General features: G+C 40.2%; 1 protein-coding gene across 11 annotated transcripts in view; it reads left to right on the top strand.

The window, feature by feature from the left end:
* caskin1 (CASK interacting protein 1) overlaps positions 1–21434 on the top strand; it is a 651040-nt gene that overhangs the window by 443641 nt on the left and 185965 nt on the right. For all 11 annotated transcript variants that reach the window (XM_043711216.1, XM_043711218.1, XM_043711212.1 and 8 more), the window contains exons 3-5: positions 8892–8989; positions 12458–12603; positions 20894–20989. In XM_043711216.1, coding sequence (XP_043567151.1) covers positions 8892–8989; positions 12458–12603; positions 20894–20989 — 340 coding nt within the window. The remainder of the gene's footprint in view (positions 1–8891; positions 8990–12457; positions 12604–20893; positions 20990–21434) is intronic.

The following is a 21434-nucleotide window of genomic DNA, read 5'->3' as shown; positions in this document are numbered from 1 at the left end:
TTCTATGGAGACATGAGGGGACATTTGTGAGAATGTGAGAAAGATCTCAATTTGTAATAGGACCCATACCATTCAGCTAAAGATTTTGCATAGGGTCTATCTGGCCCCAGACCGCCTCTCAAAGTTTAAGGTAGGTGCACCCCCCTTTTGTCCTAAGTGTAAGATAAACATCAGTACTCTCACTCATTGTTTATGGTCCTGCCACAGGCTTGGTACATGTTGGAGTTCTGTGGCAGGGGTTGGAGAGAGGGTCTTAAAGGCTGAGGTTAAGACGGATCCTATCTCTCTCCTCCTGGGCCAATCCCAATATACCTTCTTTGGATGCTCACGGGAAAGTAGTTTTTAAATATCCTCACTGTCTGCGCTAGGAACCGCCCCCCCCCCAGGTTTGCTGGGTTGATATAGGCTTATTATGGAATATATCCCTCTGACTTTTTCACAAATATGGTGCACCAGAAAAAAGAAAATTTTATAGGAAAGGGCAGCCCTTTCTGGACTACTTGGATGCAGATTTATCTGCCATTTAACTAAGGTTCGTGTAGCCATGGTATTCAGATTTAGTGTTTCTGATGTCCTTGAAGGAAGAATTCTGAATATTTTATGTGCAAGACTTAGTGCTGTCGGAGGTCGAGAGCTGGTGTTTTGTTGTGCTGAGCTGTTTTGCTTGTTCATTTGTTCATTAACAACCTTTATTGGTTTGTCTGTACTGGATATAGTTGTGTTTTGGGCATATTGTTGTTGCTGTTGTGGGGTTTTTTTCTTTTTTTTCATTGTTATATGTATACAGAATAATGTTTGCTGGTGTTGTAATTTGTCTTCCTTTTTTATGGTTTTATAAAGAAAGAAAAGTTTAATAAAGATATCTACATAAAAGAAAAAAATCACACAACCCCAGATTATGGTCCAACAGGTTTATTTGGAAATACAAGCTTTGGGAATGCTGCCTGAAGGAGCGGCGCTCTGAAAGCATGTACTTCCAAATAAACCTGTTGGACTATAACCTGGAGTCATGTGATTTTTAACTTTGTCCGTCCCTCCACATCATGGCTACCGTCCATTTCTAAAGGCCAACTTCTCCTACATTAAACCAGCTACCAGGTATGGTTCCAGCTCACACGCTCTGTTATGTGCCTCAGAGTAGTACGTATCTGTATTGGGAAAGGAAAGCAACAAAATTGGAATTGATCAAGGGAAGGTTCAGATTATCTCCATTGGATCCTAACATCTCATTCATGCCCAATTTCTAAGCACATATCACTGTGAACACATTTTGATAAAATAATCTATTTCTGAAGCTCAGGTTTATATTGTTTAGTTAGTATCCAATGGTGTGCAAAGTCAAACAGTTTCTAAGCTTTGATCTTGGTCTTTTCCTCAGGGAGAAAGGCGAGTTACGAATCAAAGCTTAAGAAGCCTACACGGTTCAAATTTTGTGTCACAGCAATTGTCTTTCTCCAAATCTTCCTTTCTTTATCCCTGAGGGAATGCACAAATTTTGGCAAGTGCTCCTCTCTACATGCCTCCAACGCTGTATGTGTACATCTTTATTCAATAGGGTTCAGTTTGCCAATCCGAGACATTCTAGACTGATCAATTTGCAGTTTCTCAAATGTCAAACATTTCAAATGAGTCCACTGAGCTGCAACATTTAATGAGAATTTTCAGTTTCCTTGGCTGTTTTCTGCAAAGAACACTTTGCATTTGTATGAGTGGCCCCAAGCAACTCCGATCTTCAAAGTCTAGCAATAAAATTTTCAAATTATCAGGATGGTCCTGCATTCCATCTCGTTTTGACAATAAACTATGGTACAAAAATCAGGGGGTGAGAAAATATAATTGTAAAGCAGGGCCAGTAATGTCAAATAATTAATGATCTCATAGAAAAGGGAATCTATTAGGGGACAATGATCATAACATCGTACACGTTTAAATTGAGTTTGAAGGTGAGAAAGTCAGCTCAGAATCAAGTGTCTTATGTGCAAATAAAGACAATTACACAAGTACCAAGACAGAATTGGCAGGGGTGGGCTGATAAAATAGGTTAGAATGTAAATATTGGATAAGCAGTGGCGCAGACATAACGTGAAATTTCATAATCCTGAACAAAGGTATATTCCATTTAGAAAGAAAGATTCTATGAGAAAAAATGAATGATAACTAAGCAAGTTAAAAGTGCTATCATAATCAAAGGAAAGGCACACAATAATATGGAGAGTGGTGTAAGGCCATAAGATTAGAGATAAATTTAGAAACAAAGGATAAGTTAAAATAGATTATAGACTCATAGACATTTATAGCACAAAAGGTGCCTATTCATTCCATTGTGTCTGGGTCCCTCAACGAAGAATTGATTACATTCATCCCATTTTCAAGCTCATGACCCATAGCCCTGGGGGATATGGCAATGCAAATGAATATCTAAATACTGTTTAAATGTTACAAGAGGCTCTGACTCAACTACCCTTTTAGGCAGTTAGTTCTAGTCTCCCATCAAGATTATTATGATGTTATTATTATGTGAGTAAGTTAGGAAGAAATACAATAACAGACAGTAAGAGCTTCTGCAAGAATATATAAAAAAGGAAGAAAATAAGTAAATTAAACACATTTAGTGTCTGTCTTCATGGTAGAAGACACTAAATCTATGTGAATAATGATTTGGAGATGTTGGACTGAGGGGGACAAAGTTAAAAAGCAAACAACACCAGGTTATAGTCCAACAAGTCCAACCTGGCATTGTGTGATTTTTAACTATGTGACTAATGGGATAAAATAAGAGGAAAAAAGGAAGGGAGGAAGTTAAAATAATCATTACCAATGTTGAATGAGGCAAACTAATGGGACAGAAGCCTGACAAGTTCTCTGGCCTAATGGCCTGGGCATGAAGTCTTAAAAGAAGGGACTACGAGTGTAGTAAGAAGTGATTTTATTGGAAAAAGATAAATGTGAGACCTCTATTCACAAAAGGAGGTAACTGAAAAGAGGTCAGTTATCCAGATACTTGTCATTGGGAAATGTTGGAACTCATTATTAAGAAGACATTTAGCAAATCATGATGCAATCAAGCAGAGGCAGCGTGGTTTTACAAAAGGAAATAATATTTGGAAAACCCATTTAAAGTTTTGTGGATGTAACAGCAGGGTTGGAACACGTCAATGTGATATATTTGAATTGCCAAAAGACATTGGATAAGGTGGCGTTAAACGTTGACTGCACAACATGGTGCTGGCAATAATAGATGAATAGAAGATTGGCCAACTAATACAGAGAGTTGTGATTGATGGGTCATTTTCAGGTTGGCAAACCAGATCTAGTTGGATACAACAGGGAATCGGTACTGCAGTGTCAATTATTTACAATCTTTGTTCCTGAATTTGATGCAGGAATAAAGGGTTTTGCAGCATCACTGCCATATCTCCATGACAACCAACTGATCAGCAGCCTCTTCTCTTGTTGTGTAAACTGGTGTGACTTTTATCAAGTCTATTTCTTATTGTTATGAAGTTGAAGGTGTGTACTGTACCTTGGATAGTGTTTCCTAATTTCTTGTAGAGCAAGATGTTAGCTCTCGTTGCATTTCAATCTCGATGGCAGTTGCTCTCTCTCCAATTTTCAAATTCTTTTACCCCCAACATCAGATCATCTCATTGACTCGATGTTGGCAAAACAACAAATTCAAACTCGATTGGGTTTTAGTATCCTGGGGCATAATTTAAACTGATTGGTTAAGTTCAAATTGTTGTCAAAATAGCAACCAAAACTCAGGTATCCATTCCACAGCCAAAAGTTGCATATTTTCAATTTTCTAGTACACTCTTAAATTGCCATCTAGGCAGATATACAGATAATCTCTCAATTCAGAACAGCATTCACTCTCTCTTAAAGGTACAGTGCACGCCTGCAACTTCACAACATTATGTTATAGTCTTGATGAGTGCAAGATAGAAATCTTTGACTGATTTCCTTTTATCAATGTTTAAGATTATGACTGTGCTATTGATAATGCTACTCTGACATTAGCAGAGCAAAGAGATCAAGGTTCAAAGAGGAGCTGAAGCACTGTGTTAAAGACCTGTATGCAATATCACATATATCTTATGATTGATAAACCAAAAAAAAACAGGAGGAACACTGGGTATTTTTATTCCTCTCTAAATTTTGAGTTGCTGAAGATTAAAACACTAGGTGTTGTGTAAGTGATAGTAGTGAAACATGTTAACTAACATTGCAAGATAAGTTCTATCCATTAGGAAATTAAGAACTAAAGAACTGGGAGAAGCAAAGATGTATATCCTCCGTGTTCCACATGAGTGTTCTCCAGAGAGTGGATAGTACTACAGTGGTTGTTCTTAGTGTTAACAGTATGTAGCTCATGTGTATTTAATCTTAATTTGATCATCTGAGTATCAGAAGAGAGACAATCAATTATCTCAGATGTACTTTAACAAGATATTAAGTAAGATCTGCGTGGGTTTCCTCTGGGTGCTCGGTTTCCTCACACAGTCCAAAGATGTGCAGGTTAGGTGAATTGGCCATGCTAAATTGTTCATTGTGCTAGGTGCATTAGTCAGAGGGTGGTGGGTCTGGGAGGGTTACTCTTCGGAGGGTCGGTGTGGACTGGTTGGGCTGAAGGGCTTGTTTCTGCACTGTAGGGAATCTAATCTAAGCTAATCTAATAATCCTCTATGATTATGGCTACCTTCTGCCAAAGAGTTTGTGTGGGCATCTCTCCCACGTGATATCAATAGCTTAGGCAGGTACCAGCAAGAAGGATTGATGACAGAATCTACCTAAGGGATTCCAGATAGTTTCAGCAGAAATCAATATAGAAGCACTGCCCACCACTATCTCTTGAACCTGCAAGCCATGGTGATAACCTGAAAGAAAAGTTATCCAAAGCCATCCAAGCTGAAGAAAGAAGTAAAACGTGCAGTCAGAGTGTAATTTTCAGTCTTCAACAGTTTAAGAGCTTGCAGAGCCAGTCAGTCTTTGTGAATGCAGCAACCTGCAGTTAACAAGTCTGCAGAAGCAATCCAAGTATTAAGCCTACTCACAGAAGATTGACACCGCAAGAAATAGTGAAAAAATATTAAAAAGCTCAGTAGATAACACAGAGGCAACACCATTGTATCAGGGATCATTGGAGCATCCAAGCCTCTCCTATTACGTTAACATGGTGATCCAGAGGGATGGATCATGGATTAAGTCCACAAACAAAACTGATACTTTCCATTTACAAAGTTTGTTTCAACCATTTACTGAATTATTCATTCAAAAGATAACAATTGTACCAAAGAAGACCACTCTTAGGACTGTTCTTATAATTCCCGAGGAATGTTTTAAAATCTATGAAGAGTTTTGGTACCAGCGAGCTGAAAAGCAGTATAACATGGTAGCTGTGTGACTGTTTGACTTGTTGGTTCTAAACAATGTGCTGCATCTAGTGAATCCATCAGAAGCATGCCGCATTGCTGGGTTCTGCTCGGTGTAGGGCTGTGCAACATGCAGCTGCTACATGCACACTCTCTCCATCAGGAAGCAGCTGCTTTGCAACAATAACTCTCTTGCCGCCTGATAACGATCAAGGACTGGTGCTAATCCATGCCCGGTTTGTTGACACTGTTTAAGTTGCTTCCATTCTGCTCTCGTCCTCATTACCCAGTTTGGTGTACCCTTCTTGAATCAAAATGGGAAGAAGGGACAGCAATCAGCATTTAATGGCATGGCTAAGTAGAGACAGATGGTTTGCTTCTGAACATAGCAGCAATTTGCCGCATGTCATGCTTATGGCTGACATTTAAGTCAGTAAAGATGATTGAAATCCCAGCTTCACCAGATGTCAATCTCCTGAATGCACTAATGCTCCATGATGCTCATCGCCCATTCTTCAAATGAAATTGGGGGCAGCGTTATGACTCTACTTCAGAGGGCAACTGCTTTCACTGAGGTTGTCTTTCCCAATATGGATAAGGAAATCTTTGAGGGCAAGAGGGTGGAATCCATCAACAAACTGGACAATGTCAAGAGTGCAGCAAACAGCATGTCAAATATCTATCAGGAAACTAATGGCAATTCAAGTCCTGGAGAACATGTTGATATTTTTTGCATGCCAGTATTTATATATGTAAATCAAAAATGAATAAATGATTTGTCACTGCTTTTTTTTCATTACATTCACATTGTTAATAATGGGACACTATACCTTTGGCAAAACTCCTAATTCTCTGCAAGTGAATATGACAATGTGAAAGAAGAAAGAGAGGACTTACATTTAGTTTGCACTTCTTATGATTTCAGGATGTCGTAAAGCACTTCTCAGCTGAGCAGGTCCTGTTGAAATGCTGTAGTTTAGGAAACAGTTTAAATCCCATTTCTCATGGTGTGGCATCTCAATTCAAATAAATGCAGAAAGTGGTGGAAATATGCAGTACGTTGATCCGCATTTAAGCAAAGATAAATAAACATTTCTTTCGTGACCCTTCACCAGTCCCTGAGACATGAATATGTCTTAGTCTAACTTAACAACCCTTTGTATTTCTTTGAATCTTTCTCCTTTTACCTCTCTCTTAAATGGATTAACTCATGTCAATGCAGTGGAAACAGAGTAATTCCTCGATGGCTAGGGTTTTGTATTATGCAGCATCAGAAACTCAGGGAGTTCCAAATTGTTGGCTCCAGGCACCTTCCTCTGGTCCTGTCTCACCATTCAATGAAACTTTGTCTGATCTGTCTTCTAACTCTGTCTAGTAATCCTGGTTCTGCAAACCCTTACTATCTTTGTCAATTTGTCAAACATCTGTCAATTTGAAATTTCCAATCAACCTTCAACCTCAATAACTTGTTGGGGAAGATTTCCAGACATGCACTAATCCTGATGCCACCCCGAAATGGCCCAATTCTGATTTTAATGTAATTGGATTGTGTTGTGACCACTCACTGCACGTACCTTGCAGCTCCCATGGACTCCAGCCTCACTAATGTGACCTCAGGGATCCTGCCTACTGTGGGGTGTCAACCCTATATGTTTGTACTGTATTCTTGAGGCTGCTCTACCTCTTGGTCTGATGCATCTCTGTCTTTACCTTATTTAAAAGTGTCTGACTCCCAGCAGTTCCAGTGAATTATTTGTTTGCATTCTAAATGTGCATGACACTGGTTACAGCTAATGTGGTGCAGTTTTCCCAATCCCCTCGTCTGGGCAACATGTGACTGTTGTTGTCACGCTGACATCATCATTAACACATTCATTCCCATCATGTATCAGTTGTTTTAAGGCTTTTGGTTCTGGACTACCACACCAGAGGAAATAACTTTCCTCCAAATCTATTCAGTTAAATTTTTAAATTATTTTAAATCTTCTATACTCAAGTGAATACCCCTAGGTGTGTTTGGTCGTAAAACCCTTTGCCTGGAACAAGATTTGATGTGTGTGCTTCAAACTTACACAGTGATTAACTCAACACTGCACTAATGTAGTCATTAGCATTTTGAAGACCTGTCAAGTAAGATGAGTTATCATAGCTGTTTCTATATTGGAACAGCAACAGACCACCAGTGTTCATCTAGTGCTTTATGTCGTTGCCTATCTGTCATTTATATGGCAGAGCTTCCAATAGGCAGCATTTGAGGAGAGCGGATCATTATTAACAATATCTGTGAGGAAGCAAGGACTTTGTATACAAGGCAATGCATTGAAGATTTTTTTTGTTAAATTAGAGTGTATAGGTAAATACTTACTTCTGACAAAAATTCCTATTGCAGAATGGGTTTGGTAGCAGCGATCAAGATCAGACCTGCTCTTTAATTTTTATCATATCCACAAAGACTGTTTTATCCCAGCACTTTCAATGTGGGAATGCTCCAATCATTTAGAGATTGAGAATGCCCATGGAGCCTAAGTGTTAGAATAAAATTCACCGTTAGGCTCATTAAAACAGTCTTTCATTCATCCCTGCTGAGATGTGTTGTAAAACTAAAAGTGTTGGGTTAAATATGTGGCTTCTGTATCAAAGCCTTTCAAAACTGGATGCACCTAAAGTAGAAGCTCTAATTGTGGAACCCATCATTATGCGGCACCAACAGGTTTCCATATTTCACTAAGTGCCTTTTCACCAATGTTCCCTGTTAATCTGAGCTAATACCCAACCGTGACAAATTGCTAGTGTCAGAAACTTAAAAGTAGCTCACTTGGATTTCCATAGAGCTGAATGGGAGTTATTGATGATGATAATGATGTAGCTGATTCTTTCATCTCCTCTCCACCATAGTTAGCACGGTGGGAACTCTTGTGTTGCTGATAAGGATACCTCATGCTTACTCATTTTTGTAATACTTGTCAAAAAATGCCTAAAGCCAAGGGAAATTCACCAATATGGGATATTTAGTGGTTTATAGAGCAGACTTCTGTATGCCAACTGAAGGATTTCTCTCCTGTTGTTCAGAAAATACTGTGTCATGCTGGAGTCCAATTCCATAGGCATCTATTTTACTGTGACCATTCTTCATGTGTGGTCCAAGACAGTGTGTGTTGACAGGGTAGCCAGGTAGGCTTTACAAATGAACCCTAACACAGACACATTCTCCAGTGCGTGGTCAATGATTGGACAAATTCTTTTCCTGGCTTTCAGACTGTAGCTCTCACCCTCCCCCACAGCCAATAGGATTTGTAAACTCACAACAGAAGGGAGGGGTGGGTTGGAAAGAGTTGAGGGTCCTCTCTGTTCATGTAGCTCACTTCCATGCTCATGAAACCAACTAAAGTGTTAGGGAAGCCACGAAATGGTGAGTGTGTTTCTGTCCTCTGCAAAGTTATACTGCATACTCTGCTTAGAGCTCTGGTAAACTTGACCTTTTTGTAAGGCTAACGGCTTCCTCGTTCTTTACTTCTGCAGATTTTCTGCTCTGCACCATGCTGCACTCAATGGGAACACTGAGCTCATCTCCCTATTGATTGAAGCCCAGGCTACGGTGGATATCAAGGACAATAAAGGTGACACTTAAGATTTCAATTCTATGATTTTAACTTTCTTCCAAGGCAATACAATTAATGCAATCTCGGCCCAATAACAAGATGCTGTATTCACCGAGCAACACTGCAGTGAGACCTTGCAGGACTTGTTTCATTGCCTTGCCTGAATGCCTCATGCACAATGTATATTCTGTTTTATTAAAGAGATTCTGCACAAGACGTCAGTAATTTCATGTGGTTAACTCTGACTATTGCCTTCTTTGGTTTTACAATCTACAAAATGCAATCTGTTCTCCAAGGTACAGCTTGGCTGAAAGACAGTTACAACTGATCATGGTTAATATGGTTTGAACTGATTTGCCTGTTGATAGGTCTCCGTTCCAGTTTTCAGAGAGCACAGTTAGTTATGGTGTTTGAGTTAACCACAGTTCTTTATGTCTAGGCTGAGGTCTGAATGTGGTCCCAGGATTGAAGGTTAAGGTGTTCTACAGAGAGGAGGGTACTCACACTTAAACAAATGCCAGTCAGTGCAAAATGCAATTTGGGTACTTGCCAGAGTCTACTACAGCCAGTGCAGTCGAGGATATTTAAACCAAACTGGACCTCTCGATCTGGTATAAAAGTGCTTTTGTGAGAGCACTTTGAGGACAATTCTGACTTTAGACATTAGTGTTAAGCAGGCAATAACCATCCATTCAACATAATCAGCTCCATTCCTCGATCTTAGAATCTGACTGAATATTGTGCAGGGAGACCCATAAGACAGCAATTGATCAGGGCACACAGGAAAAGAAGAAGGTCATTCAGCCCCTTCAGCCTATTCCAGTATTCAGTGAGATTATGGCCGAATTCCAAAAACCTGCTTTCGGCCCATAACTCTTAATACCTTTGCTTAACAAAAGATTTAAAATCAACAACTGATCCAGCATCTGCAGCCGGTGTGGAAGAGAGTTCCAAACAACTGCCACCCTCTGTGTAGATGTGCTTCCTAACATCTCTCCGGAACCTAATTCCCAGATTATGACCCCCTGGTTCTAAAATCCCCAACCAGTTTATCTGTTATCAGTCCTGGGACTGTGCTACAAAAGTGAGGAACGTGAAGACACAATCCGTGAGGTGGTATGTCCCAATAGGTGTACTATTTTATCTTAACTGTAATGAAATTAAGAGTTCAAAAAGACAAAATTTATACTTCCAAAATATCAGAGTAGGCTATTGCAGTGCCTAACTCTGCTAATCTGATTTTCCATTATAACCGACTTCTCTTGAGTGAAGTCATCACTGGCTGGAGTGTTATATAATCAATATCACAGTTTCTTTAACGCAATGAGTAGCATTCTCACAAGAAAGTAAAAACCTACATTTATATATCACCTTTCATGGACTTAAGAAGTGCTTTAGAGGCTCTAATTCCTGTTTGAAGTGTAGACTCTGTGACAGCGTAGGAAATCTGGCAACCAGTTTGCAAACAACATTGAATCAATTGACGAGATGATCTATATACTAATGTTGATTATCTATAAATAGAGGCAGGACACCAAGGGGTTCTTCCCCATTCCTCTTTCAAATCTGTGTATCAGGGCAGAAGGGACCTTGATTTAATACAAAGCTTTCCAAATGTTTTTCCGGTGTGATTCCATTTCGCTGCGCCAGGTTTATTGTGAGTCCAGGGTGAAAATTTGGGGTGGGTTGCTGAGTTTGGATTGTGGTGGGAGTGTGACAGGACAGATGAAGGCCTTCTGTTTGCTGTGTCAGTAGAGCATGATAGGAAGTGTTAAACTGCAGAGCTTTTTGAAAAAGCACAATTACTATTTCACAGAACTTCTTTTTTGCAGCAGCAATTAGCCCTCGAAGATCTGTCAGTCATTTACCGTGAGAAAGAATTCATGGTTTAAACAGGTCTTTCACCTCTTAGCATTCAGCCTAAGCTCTACCACAGCCCTCGCAGCCTCTTGCAACCTCAACATCTGTCTTTTGATCCCAGTGGGGGTTGTGATCCATACTTTGTAAAGCCATGATTTAGTACCACATCTGAAAGTTGGAACCACCAACAATGCACACTCCCTCAGCACTGCAATGGGAGCGTCAGTCTAAGTGATATGTTCAAGCTGCTGGGATAAGGATTGAACCCACAGGCAGTATTCTAATGAACTAAAGCAAGTGCACAGCTTCCTGGAAGATACTGTGCAAGCCTTGTTCTAAGACATCCACTGCAATTGACATCAGTAGAGCAAATCAAAAACATTAAAGAAACTGGGCACTGAGGAAATTGATTATTATTAAAAGGATCTACTCATTCAGAGGCAACAGTGCCACAAAATGAGCGTACACAGAATCTTAGCCAGAGCTCAGTTGTCGTTGCAGTGAAAAATTAGTTGGAATAACTTACTGTAAAAGTATAACTTTAATGGATTCTTGCGCAGTTTTGTCGTGTTGGAGAATTAAAATGTATGTAACTGTAATCTGGCAGTAAAAGTGTCACCCACCGTGCATAAATCTTCATCCATTTTGCATATACCTTCAAAGTTGCAGGGAGATACAATGATGTTCATTGCATATTCAGAGGGGAAAACTAATTACTAGTTCAAAAATGTCACGGTAAATTTATCATTTTGCTGCACAGAAATGTTGAATTGAATCGAATTGAATTGAATTTATTGTCATGTGTACCAAGGCACAGTGAAAAGCTTTGTCTTGTGAGCAATACAGGCAGATCACAGAGTTAAGTAGCATAGATAAGTAAATAATAGGTAAGCAGCGGCAAAATCAAAAACACAGGTACTGGTGAATGCTAAGAGTTTTTTAGTTCATCCAGTATTCTATTCAGAATACTACATTCAGAAACTGTTTCGAAACCGGCTGATTTGTATGTTCAGGCTTCTGTACCTTCTCCCTGATGGTAGAGGTTGTAGAAAAACATTGCCAGGGTGGGATGGATCTTTGAGAATGCTGGCAGCCTTTCCTTGACACCGGGCATGGTAGATGGTTTCTATAGGTGGGAGGTTGGCCTTTGTGATTGTCCAGGTCAAGGCTGAACAGGTCTTTTTTTTCAATCACTGAACTTAGATTGACTGTTTGTAAATTTGGATCCCAGTCTATTTGCCCTTCAAAATTTTATTTCAATTCTATAGCTCCTATCCCATAAAGAGTAAGCATTTCCTGTACCACTGCAGAGCTACAATAAGAGGTGTAACAATACTGAAACTGAAATGCGTCCATTTTTTGGCCCAAGTTTTCATTTGCTATTGGAAGATTGGGAAGGACATACTTTGGGCATAATGCAACTAAGCCAAGTTGGACTTTATGGTAATTAGGACACAATTGAGCTATAACGAGGATGGGATCTATCATTGGCGGTTTAATTCTACTGGGATGATTTGTCAGCTATATGTATAAAAAAAATTATTACCTGTGCACTGTTGAAATAAATTAGTGAAATGTTTCTTGAGGTGAGTTAATCTTGTTTACTTTTCTCCCTCCTACCAATAGCTATGAGGCCGTTGCACTATGCTGCATGGCAAGGGAAGGCTGAGCCAATGAAAATGCTCCTGAAGGCAGGGTCAAGTCTCAACTCCCAATCAGACGAAGGCCAAATCCCATTGCACCTTGCTGCGCAGCACGGACACTATGAAGTGGTGAGGAGAGAACTTTTTCTGTGTCAGAGATTTTCTGTTTCTCTCTTGAGTAAGATAGAGCAAAAGATGATTGAATTATGCGTGTGTTAAACTGATTTAATGGACTAAACCTTCACCAAGGGAAGAAACAAGCCAAGGAGCAGAGTTCCTGATGTGTTTCTTTTCACCTCCTTCAGTTTGCAAAGTCAATTTTTATGCCATGGAATTTTTTTAGTTGCAGGATCAAATATTCCAACACACCATACAAAATGATATATTATCTCTGTTGCACCGTGACTGAAAATAATTGGCAAAAGAATCCTAAGGGTTTGAGGTGGATTCTTTTTTTAAACACAGCAAGTTGATGTGATCTCAGAATACACTCTAGGAAAAGGGGCAGGTGGTGAGGAAGCAGATTCAGTTGAAACATTTGATTGGGAATTGGGTTGTGCATGAAAAATATTCTGGGTAATGAAGGTAGTCAGATCAGTTAGATAATTCACTCAAATGAGAAAAGACATATACAACTTCAGGGAGTTTTAGTCTGCTTGAGGTTCCTTATTCAAGACTGGATCGCTGAGGCTAGATAAACCTTAAACAGAGATCCACCATCAAGTGTGCCTCAGGAGAAGGCTCAATCCTGGAATTCCTAATCTCAGATGTTACATTCCAATTTGTGGCTCCCAGTGGCGCTTCTGCACCACTACTGTTTGCACTGTAGCATTCTCAGCCGTGACTTGGAGGTGCCGGTGTTGGACTGGGGTGGACAAAGTTAAAAATCACACAACACCAGGTTATAATCCAACCTGATGAAGGAACAGCACTCCGAAAGCCAGTGCTTCCAAATAAACCTGTTGGACTATAACCTGGTGTTGTAGGATTTTTAACATTCTTAGCCATGTTACTTACCAGAGTGTGCAGGATTAGTGTGCCTGTTATTGACCTTTAACATTTGCAGAGGTTAGTGTGCCTGTTATTGACTTTAACATTTGCAGTGGTCAGTGTGCCTGTTATTGACTTTAACATTTGCAGAGGTTAGTGTGCCTGTTGTTGACCTTTAACATTTGCAGTGGTTAGTGTGCCTATTGTTGACTTTAACATTTGCAGTGGTTAGTGTGTCCATTTATTGACCTTTAACATTTGCAGTGGTCAGTGTGCCTGTTATTGACCTTTAACATTTGCAGTGGTTAGTGTGCCTGTTATTGACCTTTAACATTTGCAGAGGTTAGTGTGCCCGTTATTGACTTTAACATTTGCAGTGGTTAGTGTGCCTGTTATTGACCTTTAACATTTACAGAGGTTAGTGTGCCCGTTTATTGACCTTTAACATTTGCAGAGGTTGTATCCACACAACCTCAGAGGCTACCTGTCTGCTTTACAGTTGGAGTTGTTTGCGAAGTAAAATTGAAATGCTTCTAACATGCCCTGCTGAAAGTCAATGCTTTTGACTCCATCTGCCCATGAATAGCCACCTAGTGTACAGGAATTGGCAGTCTGTGTATCTCAACTACAGCTGCTGGAAATATCCTTTCAACAGTGGCATTCAAGAAGAAAAGAAAGCCTTTGATGCTAAATGGGAACTGATTTCCTCTTTGGGTATCTCAATATGTCCTTTTCAGTCTCATTTGTCAAGAGTTATTATATGAAAGACAAAGCACAAAGTGGATATGATAATCTTCATCATAAGAGTCCTGTCGAGCAGGAAGGAAAAGCCAGGCAAGATCAAACAGGAAGCTGAATGAAGGGATTTGGTTCCAGTTCAATAATTTTCATTTCAAAATATCATGAAATGTCAAAGACTTACCTGTAGACTTGCGTGACATGATGCCAAATCACTTAAATGGTTCACCCAAAGTATGAACTCTTCCTTTCTTCTTGCCCTCAGATATTTCTGACTCTGTACAGTGGATGATGTTTATTCATTTGTGCAGATTCTGCACAACCTAAGGAACTGTATGAAATGATGTATGAACGTAGCACTTTCACAGGGGAAGTCATCTATGACTGGCATTTAAAATACATTTGATGCCCTGATGCTATTTTAAACTAGAAACCTGGATAGGTGCAAAAGTAAAATATTAAAGCAGGAAATTTGCAATAGAAACAGAAATTGCTGGAACTACTCAGTGGGTCAACAGCATCTGTGGGAAGAGAAACAGAGCTAACGTTTCATACTGCTGGGAAAAATTAGAAATGTAACAGGCCTTGAGTCAGGCAATTAGGTGACTGTAGAAAAAGACTAAGAGCAAGATTTTAGCAATATTACAGGAAACATTAACTGATTGAAGTGTTGCTGGGACAGACTTAAAGGGAGTGGAAATTAGACAGTTGAGAAACAAATGACTTGTAAACGTGAAGGGGATGCCTAGTGTTATCGCCGCACCGTTAATCCAGAAACCCAGATAACATTCCGGGGACTGAGTTCAAATCCCACCATGGCAGGTAGTGGAATTTGAATTCAATAAAGAAGACTAGCATTAAGAGTAATTGTCAAGGGAGGGGAAACATCCATCTGGTTCACTAATGTCCTTAGGGAAGGAAACTGCCATTCTTACCTGGTGACTCCAGGCCCACAGCAATGTGGATGACTCTTAACTGCCCTCTGGGTAATTAGTGTTGGGCAATAAATGAGACGTTCTCATCCTTTGAATAATAAAATCACTATTAAAGAGGTATGAATAGTTGAAAGAATGGACTACCATCCAAAAGCGAAAGCAACAAGACTAAGATCAAAGCTTTTAATGAAATGGAAGCAAAATGAGTGGATAGAGCCATTGGTCTGAAATTACTGGATGCAGGGTTGAGTCCAGAATGATGTGAAGGGTGCAAGTGACAGATTCCTGAGGCTTATGGTGATGTGTCGCTGTGACTAAGCAGAACTGGGCTTGTTGGTCAAGTACAGGCCTATGAGCTAGAGTTTCGTTTCTGCGTTTAGTCGTCCCAAGATCTCCAACATTTCAGAATCATTTTGTGTTCTAAGTACAGCAGCTGCATAATGACACAGAATTCTAGGCAGAACTAGGAAGACCCCAACAGAAGGAATTTGGTAGCCACCTTGCTGAGTTCGATGTCGATTAGAATTCTACCGATTCATCCAGCCATTTGACACTATTGCCTCCCTCTACCCCATTCAAAATGGGCCCCAATTCCTTTTACTCTTCACCACCATTTACCTTAATGGAATAGACCCATCTGAGGGCGGCACGGTGGCTCAGTGGTTCACACTCACAGCACTAGGGACTCAGGTTTGATCTCTGCCTCGGACATTTGTCGGTGTGGAGTTTGCACATTCTCCTTGTGTCTGCATGGGTTTCCTCCGGGTGCTCCAGTTTCTTCCCACAATCCATAGATGTGCAGGTCAGGTGAATTGGCCATGCTAAACTGCCCATTGTGTTAGGTGCATTAGTCAGGAGTAAATGTAGGGGAATGGGTCTGGGTGAGTTATTCTTCGGAGGGTCGGTGTGGACTTGTTGGGCCAAAGGGCCTGTTTCCATACTGTCGGGAATCTAATCTAATCATCGTTTTTGTTGGAATGTTTTCTGAATAAGTGGAGGACTCTGAGTTTTGCCGTGCCCTGGTGCAAGAATCTTGTTACAGCCCCTGAAGGATGCGAGTGAAGTGCTGAGTTCTGATAACTTCCCTGCACTGTATTGGAAGGCTGACAGAGCACCCTGCTGCATGGATCCTCCCAGCATGGTGTTACTTCACAACTCTGTCTAATCCTCTCTACTGCTCATCAAACTTCCCGAACTGCTCAATAATTACCATAGCGATTTCTCTGATTGCATTGATGTGGGAGCGCAGAGACCCAGAAAGGCCCCTTAACTCTGTTTCACCTTTCAATTAGATTATGTCTGATCTCAATCTTGATTCTATTTGCCCACCTTTCTTCCAAATCCTTTAATACTCTTCTCAAGCAAAGATCTTTCAGTCTCAAAGTTTTACAGTTTTCACTTGAAGCCTATCCTCAAAGGCCTTGCTAAGGAAAAGATTCAAGATTTTGACATTTCTTTTGTGTGAAAAACTGTTTCCTGTCATTAGAATGTGCTTCCCAGAGGTAATAAATATCCTGTTGTCTATTCCATAAGGTCCTTTAATCATCTTAAAAACATCAAATACCTCAACCCTAAATCTTTTATACTCATGGGGTTTCAGGGCAGGATTATGTACGCTGTCCTCATAAATTAACCCGTTAGTCAAAGTATTATGTAAAGGTATGGGTGCTGGGTTAGCTCAGTTGGCTATTGATTCATTCATCACATGAAAGAATCAAGAAAAAAAAGTTTGAAATACCAGACTTCCCAAATTGAGAAGATATGGGGAAAGCACTTTCTGAAATCTTGGATGGATGTATTCCTGTATATAGTTCAGTCCACACAGAAAACAGAAGCAACAGTTGGAGCATGAGAATCAACCTGGATGTGACGAAAGGACAAGGGCGGTACTTTTACCCGTTACAGATTTTTGAGTGGCCATGGATGTAAGGCAGAGGCAGTCAGTGCCAGGGGAGAGTGGCTTTTCTGCTTTTCTGTATCTAGTCCTGTCGGCATTTTTGAGTTAGCCAGGTCAGAGGCACAACAACTATTCACCTACAAGAGGCACGTAACCAATTGAAGTAACAATGGGGCCATGAAGATGCAGAATGGAATTTACCCATTGGGAGTTGGGGCTGAAATATGACTGAGGTAACACAAAAGTTCCCCTTCAGAGAATGGAGGGGATAATCAGTACTCCAAAAATTGTACCAATGACCACGACCACAGCCACAGCCACAACAGTGGGCTGGCAGCTGTGTACATTCATAGTTGAAAACTGTTCAAAGTGTGAAAGGTTGCTCCATTCTGAGTTGGCCTCAGCAGACTGCTGACATCTCCATGCTGAACGAGCACAGCCTCTGTCCTCAGTTAGATAGCAAGCCCATTTCACATGTGGTACATGTGAAGAACGGAAATCAATATCAGCACCAAAGTTACCTTTTACTAGTTTGAACTTATGTTTTCTTGCAAAATTATAATTGGATTTGATTTTTCACACTCTTTATAATCTTGTGTACATTTTTAAGATTGTCTCTCCAATGTCTGATACCGAATGAACGTTCAGATTTTTGACCAGTGCCTGACTCTTCACAGCAAGTTCCACTCTCCTTGGGCCTTTTGATGTACAAGCCAAACAGCACAACACACCTTTGTTTGGGAATAATTTGATCTTGTCCAACAGGAACTAGGCACTCGCAGATATAACAGGTTGGGGAAAAGTGCAGATGATATATAAACTAGTGACAAAAATTGTTTTATAGCTTTCAGGACACCCAGAGTCAGGGTTTCATCAGCTTGCATTCCAGGTACACCTATTCTATATAAACATATATATGTTATTATACGACAGTTGTTATGGGTACTGTAATAAAATTACCAGTTATCCTGTAACAAACTTAATGTTTGTTTTGAACCTTGGTGTCCTGACTCTATATTTTGGACAGTTGCCAACCACTTGCAATGAAAGACCCAAATCATTCCACTTTTTCTGTATATCTTAGAACCGTAACACCAGCTTTATATAAGGAAGAAATATCAGCAGAGTAGCAAGTTCATATTGCTCCACCTTTTCTATGCCAATGGGCTGAAAAGTGGCAGATGGAGTTTTATTCAGATAAATGCGAGGTGCTGCATTTTGGGAAAGCAAATCTTCGGAGGATTTATACACTTAGTGGTAAAGGTAGTAGAGTCACAGGTAGATAGGATAGTGAAGAAGGAGTTTGATATGCTTTCTTTTATTGGTCGGAGTATTGAATACAGGAGTTGGGAGGTCATGTTGCAGCTGTACAGGACATTGGTTAGGCCACTGTTGGAATATTGCGTGCAATTCTGGTCTCCTTCCTGTTGGATGTTCTGAAACTTGAAAGGGTTCAGAAAAGATTTGCAAGGATGTTGCCAGGGTTGGAGAATTTGAGCTATAGGAAGAGGCTGAACAGGCTGGGGCTGTTTTCCCTGGAGCGCTGGACGCTGAGGGGTGACCTTATTAGAGGTTATAAAATCATGAGGGGCGTGGATTGGGTAAATAGATAAAGTCTTTTCCCTGGATTGGGGGAATTCAGAACTAGAGGGCATAGGTTTAGGGTGAGAGGGGAAAGATATAAAAGAGACTGAAGAGGCAATGTTTTCACGCAGAGGGTGGTATGTATATGGAATGAGCTGCCAGAAGAAGTGGTGGAGGCTGGTACAATTGCAAATTTAAGAGGCATTCTGGATGGGTATATGAATAGGAAGGGTTTGGAGGGATATGGGCCAGATGCTGGCAGGTGGGACTAGGTTGGGTTGGGATATTTGATCGGCATGGACGGGTTGGACTGAAGGGTCTGTTTCCATGCTATACATCTCCATTGACTCTATGATTCTATTGCTAAATCTTACAGCACTGTAGTCAATGTACACTACATATGCTCTGCAAATAACTCTGATGATTGGAAATATTCTTAACCCTGAAAAGAAACTCAAACTAAAAAGAAAACTGAAATGTCGTATATACTTGTGTGTAGGTCGAATTTTGAAGATGGTTTTTTTAAGCTGAAATTAGGGGGTCGAATAATACACAATGTATTGTTTTCATGGGGATGAAATTCATGCTTTCTATGAGTCAAAAAAATGGGCAAACAAGAGCCAGATCTCTATATAAAATAATAAACAACAAAAGGAAAAATAATTATGGCCATTATTGAATAGTTATTCACAAACTAATTGTCTCCATTCTGCTTGCTATGGGAGAATGGTACAGTAGTCCCTCTGTATCCATGGGGGATATGTTCCAAGAGCTACCGCAGAAGCCGGAATCTGCAGATAGGTGCGAACCTATTCATTTGAATGGGAATTTTACCTTCCCAGCAGCCCCCTGTCCCTGATTCTGGAATGTTCCCTGTAATATGTTTGGGCCACGGTGAACCGCAGGTAACTGAAACAGCAGAAACCGACTCCGCAGATACAGCGATCATTCTGTACCATCGTAACATGACAGTAATTCTGAAAACATGAAGCAGAGCACAACGGCTGCAGACTGAAAGACCTGGAATGGAACAGTACAGCCGGCAGACTGGAAAGCCAGAACAGAGTGCAATGGGCAGGCACACTCATAAATGTTGCTCTGTAACTGTGAAGAACTAGGGTCGACTTGTACACGATATATATAGAAAATACAAGATTTTTTGGCCAAAATAAGGGGTCGACTTATGCATGAGATCAACGTGCACACGAGTATATACAGTATATCTTTTAAAGCTGTAGATGTGTTGGCTGGTTCAATGTGCCTCTCTTGATTTTTAAATTCATTAATCTCAGATCTGCTGATGTTGCATAGTACAAATACTATGTACTTCATAAGTTACCAATCGACCCCCCCCAGTCTTCAAAGTCAATGAAAAAGATGTATTTATGTATTCTGCTGCATTTGCTTTTCTATTAGCTTGCTCATTGTCTCTCTTTCTTGTCTCTTGCTTTCTATGTTGCACAGATGCCTTTCCATTATTATGACTAATTCTGGTAATTATTTATGAATATGTGCTTTGAGCACCCTCAGCCTGTTTAATTGTTGAGACTGTTGAGCAGTTAAAATCAACCCATTCTCAATCAAATTCACTAATATCGTAGTTAATTTAAACAAAGTTACCAGGAGATTAAGTACCTTTACAAAGACTGATGTTGACCTAACCACCGATAGAGCCTATTATATTGTTAATTGAAATTCCAGTACAAAACTGGAAATCGATTTTTTGAAAATGCCGGTTGTCTGGAAATATTTGGAGCAAATCATACAACTCTCAGCCTCCGCACTCAGAGCACTGTATGGGCTCAAGAAGTCATGTGCTCTATAAAGTTAATGAACACTTATCTCCTTCTTAACAGGACTGCTTTGTAATCTTTTGCCATTTATAAGAAAATATTTATATCTGACAAAGAGTCATACCAGACGTGAAGTATTAACTCTGTTTCTCACTCCAAAGGTGTTGCCAGACCTGCTGAGTTTCTCCAGTACTTTCTCTTTTTATTTCTAAAGCTGTTGCAGATCCTCCTGGTATTTTAATCAAGTGGTTTCCCCAATCTGGTTTGTTAAGTTTGAGGATCAGTTTCTTTGGGGCCTCTTCCTCCCCCCCACCAAAACTTTACTCAAAAGACTTAGTTGCAACCCTATTTCCTGGCCTAAATTGGGCTTTCACCACAGTCACAAGAGCAAAGCAGGAGAGAATATCCAAGGAAATGCTGTGATGGTACAAATTGAGAAAGGACCCAACTAAATCTCATGTTTTCTTCTTTTTTTGTGTTAGTCCGAGATGCTTTTGCAACATCAGTCAAACCCGTGTATAGTGGACATTGCTGGAAAGACACCTTTGGATCTGGCCTGTGAATTTGGCAGAGTTGGGGTAAGTTCAGTGTTGTCAATTATCACCACTGTAGGATATTATTAGCTATTGCAGTCTAGTAATGTCCATCATGGTTTTAAGAGTTTCAGTAAAGTCTGAAAATGAGCTCTCTGTTTTAAGTGTTGTGCCTTCCTTTGAGAAATCAGGAATTCCAGTGTTCATTCTGGGGAGAGGACAAGATGGTAGCAAACAGACCCTCTCCTAAAAATAGCCTGGTGCAGTTATTTTGGTGATTTTGAATTCCATTCCAACTGATTCAGCCCTGCTCACAGGTTATATTTAAGGAAAATCCGCAGTTGTGTCCATTTCCTGCAAGCCATACAGCATGTGTTCTGTTTTCTTTTTATACACCTCAGATCTGAGGTACTAGTGTTGATACATGTGTCCTACTTCGGTAACGGGGAGAAAGTGAGGACTGCAGATGTTGGAGATCAGAGCTGAAAAA

This window comes from Chiloscyllium plagiosum, chromosome 21 (assembly GCF_004010195.1).
Source record: "Chiloscyllium plagiosum isolate BGI_BamShark_2017 chromosome 21, ASM401019v2, whole genome shotgun sequence".
NCBI lineage: Eukaryota > Metazoa > Chordata > Chondrichthyes > Orectolobiformes > Hemiscylliidae > Chiloscyllium > Chiloscyllium plagiosum.
This window is presented reverse-complemented; position numbering and strand designations above follow the sequence as displayed.